Genomic DNA, 10,896 nt, shown 5'->3' with positions numbered 1-10,896 from the left:
TAACAGACATAATGTCAAAGAAAGCAAATTAAATGTATGCAATTTTAGTATGTAATTTACAGTATCAGTATGTTTCAGTCATTTTCAGGTCTGTGTAAAAAAATGTATTCCATTAAATGTGTCAAGACATATTGATTTGTCGGACTGAATTAAGTGTAGGCTACTATTATGCTTTTACTTTCTTTACTTGATTTCTTGTTTGTCCTGTCAATATAAATCTATAAACTTTAGTTCCTACAATGTGTCTATTAAATGTGTCTACAACGTCTTGTTGCTGAAAGAAAGTATTTTCACACTTAAAGGGATAGTTCACCCAAAAATGAAAATTCAGCTCCAAAATGAAGCTCCAAAAATCACATAAGTCAGCATAAAAGTAATCCATGCGACTCCAGTGGTTAAATCAATATCTTCAGAAGCGATATGATAGGTGTGGGTGAGAAACAGATCACTTTCACATTCTTCTGTTGTGTTTTTGTTGATTCACATTGTTTTTGCATATCACCCCCTACTGAGCAGAGAGAAGAATTTCAAGCAAAAAAGGACTTAAATATTGAGCTGTTTCTCACCAACACCTTTTATATCACTTCTAAAAGTAAGGATTAAAACAGTGGAGTCGAATTGATTACTTTTGTGCTGCCTTCATGTGCTTTTTGGAGCATCAAAATGTTGGCACCCATTCACTTGCATTGTATGGACCTACAGAGCTGAGATATTCTTCTAAAAATCATAATTTGTGTTTCGCAGAAGAAAGAAAGTCATACACATCTGGGATGACATGAGAGTAAATGATGAGAATTTTTTATTTTGGGGTGAACTATCCCATTAAGCCACACTTAAAAATGTTTGAATATTATTGCATTAGATAACAAAATATCAAACCAAGTGACATCTGTAAAAAATGATTCTTCTGCTTTTCTCAGAACTGGGTTCACTGTGATAGATATAGTTTGTAACTTAAACTATAGACCACAAATGTTTTGTCTTTATTTTGAACCATATAATGTATCTATTGTATGTATCTGAATAACTTTTAACATTTAAATAAAATACACCATTTAAAAACAAACCAACATGTTGAAAAGTTTTGCTTGAAAAATGTGCTTGTGCAATCATTCTTTAAAATAAACGACACATGTTTTGAAATTAAGTTACCTTTTGCAAAGACATTCCAAGAGCCATTGTAAATGATAAAACAACCTTATGGCCCTAAGAGTGCGCAACTGTCATAAGACTGACAAAAAAGAATAACCCTTCGAAACAAAGGCCTGAAAAAGTTTTACTGTCAAGACAGTAAACAGAGAGACTGAACACAACACACAGATTACATTCTTGGTTAAAGAGCAACCTAGACAATACCTACCTCAATCTTTTTAAGTATCACCGAAGCTCTGTAATGGAAATGCAATTAATTTTGTCACTTTGTGCGTTCACAAACTGACTCATACTATCTGGGCTCTCACATCATAAAGTGGAAAAGCTTGATCCCCCCTCATATTCCCCAGGGGTCTCTCTCTCTCTCTCTCTCTCTCTCTCTCTCACCCCGACCCCATTCTTTAGTCCCGCCCTCAACCCAGGCAAACTATCTGCATGTAAAAGCCACAAGTCACGGAAACCTCTAATTGTGTCAAAATAATATTGCGCGCACTTGGTCATCGCTGGAAATAAAGGATGCGCTTGGAGAGAAACAGTCGGCCATGGAAATGGGATTTACTTTGGAAAATGTACATTATTCAAACTTTGGTCGAGTGCATACAGAGTTGAAATACTTAAGAGATATTTGCTCAAACTTTGAGGTCTTTCTATATGCGTGGATGGATACTAAGGGAGGAACGCATGTGCAAACGTCTGGAAATATAAATAAGACGACTTAATTCATTTGTTTTCGTAAACAACCTCATCTGTTGTTCTCAAAGCATTTTGTCCTCCTCACCGGAAAACGCTGCCAAACAACTTCTGTGGTTAAATGGGGGCATTGTAACTTGTTTTCAGGGGGTAGAAGCAACTACGGAAGAAGAAGAAGAAGAAGAGTGTGGACTATTCATCAATGAACAGAGAAATGAAAAGTGGGAGGACAGGCAAAGCAATGGCTGAAAGGGAGATGGAGAGAAAAGCGCCTGTTTACAGGAGCGTCTCTTTCAAAAAGTTGGAGAGCTGGAGCGCAAAGAAGCGCAGATCATTTGGAGAGGATTTGGAGAGGTGCGGTGCCCTTCCCCCAGACGCCGCAGAGGCGACGCGCACTGTTACTGTATCCAGAAAAGTTTCCAAAATCTCCGCGGCCAGCCTCTCGACCGCAGACCTAAAAAAAGCCTGTCATGGAATCTCTCCTTCTGTGCGCGAGCTTTCTGAAAAGTTCAGTTTGAGCTCCTCAGGAAACACAGCTTCGATCGTTAAAAGTGCCGACGATTTGTCTTTGCATGACAGTGGCTGCAAGGAGTTTTTGGAGCCCACGCCAGAGAAACTCAAAGATAATAACAGATATTGTTCAACTCAAGAGTCTTTGTCAGGCTCAGATTCGGACAGAGGAGAAAAACGCACGATTCGCATTAGAGCTGGTAAGAGAAGTTATTTTGAAAACGTACCGTTTCTTATTTTGCTAATTTAAACTGTTATGGGTAACATTTTACAGTAAGGTTCTGTTTTCTAACTTTAGTAAATGCATTAGGTTACATCTTGTTTAATGGGTCAGTCCATCTCAAGTGGTCCTTGTTGGTTTCTTGACCAGTTTTAATTTTCCCATTTATGTATATATTTATTTATCTATTTATTTGACTCTGTTTAACCACGACGGCCATCTTTGTGTCATGGCACATGACACATTTTGGTTTTACAGCTGTTTAGGGAAACCTCAATATCTTGGCTCAGGATGGTCCTAGCTCCTCGGAACAAAAACTGATCTCTAGAGCTCATTACAAGGTACATGTACATATATAAACATTTTGCACATTCTTGTTCCTTAGACTTAGAACTTAAGTCCTAATGTAATGCTCAAGATTGCTCAAAGTTCCACTTTTAGTGTCAATTTATAATAGGAAGGGTTGAGTCTAAGTCTTAATTTTTTTAGGGGGTATCTAGGTAAGTATAGTGTGCATGAAGAACATTTCAGGTTTTAGACTTCTCTCTTTTTTCTTTTTTTTTTTGTGCATTTTTTTTATTCCCCTCACTTTCATGTTAAATATCTCTAGTGGAGGACCAGATAGGAACCTGACATTTTCACAGAAATAAGTCCTCTATAGTAGCATTCTGCTGTAAATTTGAGTTTGAGATTCCACTGGTTACAGAGCTAAGCTAGTGGAAATCTGGGGAAAAGCCTATTCATGCATTTTGAGAAATGAAAGATGTAATATAAACATAACAAATAACAAAAAATGAACAGCATTTTACATGTTTACATGTACATGTTTTATTAGAAGCTGTGAGATTTCCTCACTCAGTCTCTCTGAAATGTTTTCCACACTGATGTCCTCAACCAATGGTGAGTCTTTCTCAGCCAGAGAAACAGAGAATTCATCCCTATGGAGAACGACAGTGATCATGTCTGCTCTGTCAGTCATAACCCACTGCTTAAATGCGATGTTATCAGGAAGTGTGTCATCTTTGTCTGAATCTTCAATCATCTGCAGTAAGGCCTCTATACCTGGACGCTGGTCACACTTGTTGAGCATGCAGTCATAACTGTTTATGTCAAAAACTAGAAGTTCCAGCAGGTCCTTGAAGTCCACTTTTAGCTTTGCTGACTCAACCATCAGCTTGATGTTCTGATGTTGTGTGCAGACACAGACAGTGTGAGTTCCAGATGCTTCTGCCAGCACACACCATTTTAGCCTCAGTCCACAAAACTTTGATCGCCCTATCTTTAACTCTGGGTGCTGATTTTTAAACTCCACATACATTTCATTAATGTTACTTAAAACTAAACACTTTTTGACTTTTTGAAGAACCCTGTGATAGATCATGCTTCACTGTTGCCAGTATCAAAAGTAGTAACATTTTAGACCACACTGACAAGCAAAAGCTATTGTATGTCAATCATAAACATAATTACTGTAAAATACTGTTAATTTTTATTATTTGTTATGCTTATATTACATCTGTTAATTTCTCAAAATGCATGAATAGAGTTGGCCCCAGATTTCTACTAGCCCTAGCTCTGTAACCATTGGAATCTCAAACTAAAAATTTTTACATCAGAATGCTACTATAGAGGACTTATTTCTGTGGAAATTTCACAGATATTCAGATATTCAACCTGAAAGTGAGGGGAATGGAAAACAAAAATGCACTTTCTCATTCCCATAAAAAAAGAAAAAAATTCTCACCCCCATTAAAAAAAAAAAAAAAAAAAAAAGAGAGAAGTCTCAAACCTGAAATGTTTTGCATACACACTATACTAGTGTATACTAGGTACCCCCTAAAAAAAATTAAGACTGAGACTCAACCCTTCCTATTATAAACTGACCCTAAACGTGGAACTTTGAGCAATCTTAAGCATTTAATTAGGACTTAAGTTCTAAGTCTAAGGAACAAGAATGTGCCAAATGTTTATATATGTACATGTACCTTGTAATGAGCTCTAGAGATCAGTTTTTGTTCCAAGGAACTAGGACCATCCTGAGCCGAGAAATTGAGGTTTCCGTAAACAACTGTATAACCAAAATTTGTCGTGTGCCATGAGACAAAGGTGGTCATCATGTTTAAACCAAGTAAAAATATAGCTGCAAGCAGCAATTATGGGCCCAAGCACAACTGGTCCATTTCCACCCGGTGGCTTCAGAAAACAATGCAAGGTGGACACATGCATTTGGCATTTGACTTTATTCTAAACAATTTTGAAGCAATTTGGGTAAATATAAGATGACTATTTTAAAGTCTGTTGTAAGAGCCACACTTTCTGCTGCCAGGTGGTGGTACTATGACCGTGACCCCAAATAGTCACATCCATGTGATTAGCCCCCAAGACTAAACATACATCTAAATTTTGATCTAAATCACACATTGCACACAGAAGATATGAGAGAAAATTTTTGTTTCCCATTTTTCGCCATTAATTTAATGCCACGCCGTGGCAACTCCATTTGATATATCAAAATCTGTTAGCAATTTAGCATCTTCAATGTCTTGCATAATGTTGTCTAAATGTGGTGACAGTCTCATGAATCACCTAAGAGGAGTATTTAAAAGTTCAGAGACTGCAATATTCAAAAAATTCAAAATGGCTGATTTCCTGTTGGGATGACTATAATTATGAAGGTTGTCCGACTTGATGAGAACTATATGTGTACCAGTTTTGTTGACTGTAGGTGAAAATGGGGGTGCTACAGAGGTCGTCTTACACACCAATTTTAAAGTGTGTGCCTTTCAGAGCCCTCCCTGCAACTTTTGCCCAGCCCTAATGTCCGACGACTATAATGTGTGTGCAAAATTTCATGAAATTTTAAGCATGCCAAGTGCCTCAAAAACACCCAAATATAGGAAGAAAGGAATAATAAAAATGAATGCATTGCCATGGCAACAGTATTTAAGATATCAAATATTCCTTTACAGTTTTACATCAATTTTACATTTTTACATGTAAACACGAGGGCTCATATGGGGATAACACTATCATAAGCATGAAGCGCTCTGTTTGTATTAGATGATAGCAGATGACAGTAAACAGAGCGCAAATTCTCTTGGTAGTGTGAGGCACTTACAAAGTATATATTTATTTAAATAGCAGCCTTTTGTGTTTAATAATACCTTTGAGAACAGTGGTGACACAGTTCAAAATATAAAAAATAATTTTGCAATTTAGCATCTGCAATGTCTTGGCATGATGTTTCACAAATTTGGTGCCAGTCACATGAATCCCCTAGGAGGAGTATTTAAAAGTTCAGAGCCTGCATTTTTCAGAAAATCCAAATTTGGGAGGAGCTAATGCCTGTGAGTATGAAAGTTATTCGGCTTTATGAGTCCCCCCCCCCACCCCCCGCAACTTTGCCCAGCCCTAATGGCCGACGACTCTGTGTGTGCAAAATTTCAAGAGTTTTCACTTTAAGTACCCCAAAAGTACCGAAAACCTTGTAAGAATAATAATAGTAATCCGTAGAAGAACATTAGGGTCTTCGCACTTTCAGTGCTTGGGCCCTAATAATAATAATAATAATCCTTAGAAGAACAATAGGGTCTCTGCTCTCTCAGGGCTTGGACCCTAATAATAATCCATAGAAGAACAATAAAAATAAAAAAAATAAAAAACTGGTGGTTTTGCAATACCAATACATAGAGGTAATCACTCAAAAAAAAAAAAGAAAAAAAAAATAGGAAAATTACAAATGGTCAAGCAAACAACTTTACAATTATTGGACCATTTGAAATGGACTGACCCTAATGTTTAGATTTATGCATTTGGCAGACACTTTTATCCAAAGCAACTTACAGTGCCCTTATTACAGGGACATTCCCCCTGGAGCAACCTGGAGTTAAGTGCCTTGCTCAAGGACACAATGGTGGTGGCTGTGGGGATTGAACCAACAACCTTCTGCTTACCAGTTCAGTGCTTTAGTCCACAACGCCACCACCACTCCATTGTTAATTGATGAAAATACAATTGTTAATTGTTTGTTCTGTTAGTTCATAATGCATAACTTCATTTAAAAAATGTATAGTTTGTTAGTATATATTGAAATTAACATTAACAATTGTGCACAATTATAATACAGAACACATTGTTTTTGTCTTAGGGAGCCCAATATGCAAATCTCATCGCAGTTATCACCCTTCCTATGGAGAGACCATTCATGTTGATGCTAACTGGCCAAGCGTTACTAAGATTAGAGAACTATTTGGGGATGGACGTAGAAAGCAGCATAGGTCAACTTCAGATGCTGATGACTTGAAATCTGCCTGTCAACACTTTCAGCATTCTTTTGATGCTAAAGACAGCACCTTGAGCACAGATCAAAGTGTCACACAGCCCTCACACCTGCAAACAGGTCTCTGGCAAGATACAAACAGCTCTGATCATGACAACAATGCACTGTATATAGACTATTCAACACCAAATTGCAATAGATCCCACCATTTAAGTGCCGAAATCTATTCTTGTGAGTTTAGCAGTGGCACAAACTGTTTGAATTGTGATCTTCCACAAAATAATAGTGGAACTCAAAGTCCCATAGGCATTGATTTTAAGCAGCCATCTCCCCCAGAACCCCCACCCCGCAGTAGAGCGAGCGCTTTGCCCCTCAGGTCCCACTCATTTTCTCACCATTGGCAGCTGCAGGAGCACAGAAAGAGGGCAGAGCAGCCACAGACACCGGATAGCTTGCATTCCTCACATAACTCTTCCAAACCACAGACAGGCCCCTCCGTGGAACTAGCTGGAATTCAGGAGAGACTGAGCTCTGGAGAAGAGAACGAGGAGTCAAACCGAAGAACAGGTGCTAACACAGTTCGCACCAGTGATGGGATAACCACGCACTGCCCCCCAAACAAGCATGGCTACAGGGCTACATTGAGGGGACGGTCTTCAGGAAGTGAGGAGGACAGCCCTGCAGTGCAGGCTCAGCACAACAAGGACTTAAGACGTCGCTCACTAAGGAAAAAGAAGAAGAGCAGTTGCAGCCGAGATAATGAGGAGTCAGATGACAGCGACGACCAGCATATAATGATGGAGCACTTGGAAAGCTCCTATGATTCTCAGCCCATGAGCCGCAGGAGTGAGGGCTCCCGATCTAGAGGATGTTTTACAGGCCCTTCTTGGGCACGAAGTAACCTATCTCCATGTTCACATGTATCTAAGGACAGCTTTAGACAGCTTTATAGAACTTTTGAGGGGCCAGCTGCAGCCAGTCCTGTTCCACAGGTGTCGCGGGTGTCAAAGGTCAACATACCGTCATTTATAGCCAGTCCATTGGGGTCAAGGAGTAGTAGCAGGTATTCTAGCACAGAGACATTAAAAGAAGAGGACCAGCCAGCTAACACCCAAACCACTGGAGGGGCCTCATCAGCTGTTCTGAGTAAAACATACCATGGGAATGCCACCATGTACCGCTCACCCAGTTTTGGCCATGGAGATACCTTTTCTCGTGCCCCAGTTCGAATTCATCCTAGACTGATGCCCAGATTGAATCCAGTCGGCTGTAAAAAAGGCACTTTAGAAAACAGGGTATTCCCTCACTCTATAAATAATGAGAAAGACAAGAATAGGATCTCAGTGTCAAACCCTGACATTGCCTCAGAAACACTGTCACTTCTTAGCTACATTAAGACAGATCTGTCAGAGCTTAGAATGAGAAAGAAAGGGCAAGATGGTGAAGACAGTCTAAACTCTGGGTTTCAGGGCACATCAGTACACAGGATGGGCTCCAGGGCACAGCGGCCACACCCTGGACGGCCCTCTCTGAAAGACCTTACTGCTACTTTGAGGAGGGCAAAGTCATTCACATACTCTGAGAAGCCAGTAGTGCAGCGATATTATGGAAGTGGGCCAGGTTTGAGGAGTTCCTCTGAGCAGCAGCTAGACTGTGAAGGTATTGGAGAGCAGGTGGTAGTTCCTGAAAGGGAGGTGGAGAGTGATGACTGTAGGAGTACCTATGGTTGCTACGAGCCAATGCCAGCTTCTCTGCAAGACCGCTATGTGCAGGAAGCCAGACAGGTAATAAGGGACATCTGTCAAATGGGTGAAGGTAAGGAAGAAGAGGATTATGAGGGAGAGAGTTTCAAGAGAAAAAACGATGAGGCCAAACAAGACACTGAATTAGAAAATAAGGCAAAGCAAGAGGAGAGGAGACTTGAACATACTGTTTTTGTGGGGTGTAAAGAAGGGGAAGCTGACAGAGAAAGTGGAAAATGTTTACAGAAAGGAAATTCAGAGGAGAATGTGTTCTGTGATAAATCGTTGGATGAGCTCTCTGGTCATGAATCTAGCCTCACAGATGAAGGGATAGTCACAGAGCCAGAGGTGGGGTTGTATGGGGGGCTGTCCTGTGGTAAAGATCTGTTAGGTCAAACCCTCACCGTTTGGAATCAGTCAGGGTTGTACGAGGAACATTTGCCTGATACAACATCAGAGGAATCTCTTTCATCTCAGGTTCCTTCTGTTAGGACAGATTATGAGGGGGTATCCAAAGGAGGAGACATGAGCAGCAGTAAAAATGTAAACCAGGGAGCCTTAGAGGCTCCATCTACTCCCAGCGCTATTCGCAGGCGAAGGAAATTCTCCTCAGTTGGCAACAACACCTCGGAATCCAGCAATGGTAGTAACAGAGAGTCAAATGGTGAGTCTGCATACCGCTCGTTGAGTGATCCCATGCCTCACAGAAGTTGTTTGATTGCAGAAGACAGTGGAAAGAGCTTCTCTATGGATAGCAACCTGCTTAGTTCACTGTCTTTAAACTCCAAAGTGGGTGGTGGTGTGGATTCCTCAGCAGTAGACCTATCGGAATATACAGGCAGTGCCGCTAGTGACCTCTCCGTGTTTAGTGAAAGTCTGCGAGATTACAGCAATGTGATTCAGAGTATAGTTTGCGAACCTGGCACGATGGACAATCTTATAGACGAGAAAGCAAATGGTAAGGCCGTGAAGAAAAAGAGCTTTAGTGACCCCAGCAGACGTGGCGAACTGGCAGACACAGTCCTAGAATTTCAAAGGCACCCCAGTGAGCCAATTAGTGAATTAGAACAATCTATACCACCTTCTAGCAGTGAGCCCATCTTATCAGAGCAAAGAGATGAGCTATGGGCGCTAAACAGCGAACGACAGATTTATTGTCCCACCAGGAGGCCTCGTTTCCAATCTGAGCATGTTTTGCCATCCCATCTTGGTCATAATGGAGAAACAAAAGTGGTGGTTGAGCCCTCCTTTCCCTTTGACCCTAAGCTAGCTCAGGTTTTGTCTCCTCGCATGAGTCGCAGAACCTCCAAGAAACGCTCAAACCGCTTTACCAACCAGGTGTCTTGTGATGAAGGGGATCACTTAGAGGAACAAGTTGAGGAGCCATCTTCTGGGGACCACCCGAACTCCACATCCATCCTCCCTCAATTTCCACCCCCAAAGGTCAGGTGCAAACATGTGCGTCATGCCAGTGAACCTGCCATATTTGTGCCAGTCATTCCTTCAAATACCCAGATCTCCCAGGACCTTCAGAGGTCTAGTCATGTCCCTGAGTCTCCACCATCCCTTAAAATAGTCCAGGGAGAGGATGCTCCATCATTACAGGATGTCACTGAGCAATACATCCTGGCCCTTAACTCTCCGGAGGGCCCAGCGGAGTCCCCTACAGCCCCTAGTGGGATCACACCAGAGGAAAGAACGTCAACACCCTCAGTGCCTAATGCCACTGCTGAGCCACAACTAGAGAGGAAGTCCAGTGATGAGCTCACCACTGCCCCTCTGAAGGCCAAACCAAGAGTTGTGAGTATCTTACATTATCTACATCTCTGTTTTGGGTATTTATTTGTGTGTTTGAATCTTTGGCACAGCTTGTGGATTGGAAGTGATTTGGTCCACTTTTTGAGGTCTCTTAACTTGCAAGCAAACCAAGTTTAAGAGATAGTTGTAGAGATAGGGATAGAAATGATGTCAGAATTTTCATATTTGGGTGAACTATCCCTTTAACTTGGTTTGCTTGTATATTTAAGAGTTGTAAAAGTTGTTTTTGCTTGGTTTTTTATTTTATTTTATGAGACCTTCATGCTGGTGGGCTGGACTGAGATAAAACGGATACATCATTTTGAAGAGAACTTGGATGAAAGTTTCAAAGGCTTCATCTTGTGTGGTTGCAAAGTCATGTGTCTCTTTTTGTAGAGCATTTGACATGTTTCCTTCTAGCATGGCTTAATTTACAGCTCTTGAATTCTGTTTTTATCTGAATGTGATGGAATGAGCAGAAATGAACGATGCTTCTCAGAAATATG

The 10,896-nt window shown here is 40.7% G+C and overlaps 1 protein-coding gene across 2 annotated transcripts in view; it reads left to right on the top strand.

Annotated features, from left to right (window-relative positions):
* Positions 1-1,656: 1,656 nt before the first annotated feature.
* The window catches only part of LOC127416898 (rho guanine nucleotide exchange factor 17-like), a 108,234-nt gene continuing 98,994 nt past the window's right edge, over positions 1,657-10,896 (top strand). For both annotated transcript variants that reach the window (XM_051656489.1, XM_051656488.1), the window contains exons 1-2: positions 1,657-2,552; positions 6,720-10,393. In XM_051656489.1, the coding sequence (XP_051512449.1) occupies positions 2,045-2,552; positions 6,720-10,393 (4,182 nt within the window). In that variant the 5' untranslated portion in view covers positions 1,657-2,044. The remainder of the gene's footprint in view (positions 2,553-6,719; positions 10,394-10,896) is intronic.

This window comes from Myxocyprinus asiaticus, chromosome 26 (assembly GCF_019703515.2).
Source record: "Myxocyprinus asiaticus isolate MX2 ecotype Aquarium Trade chromosome 26, UBuf_Myxa_2, whole genome shotgun sequence".
NCBI lineage: Eukaryota > Metazoa > Chordata > Actinopteri > Cypriniformes > Catostomidae > Myxocyprinus > Myxocyprinus asiaticus.
This window is presented reverse-complemented; position numbering and strand designations above follow the sequence as displayed.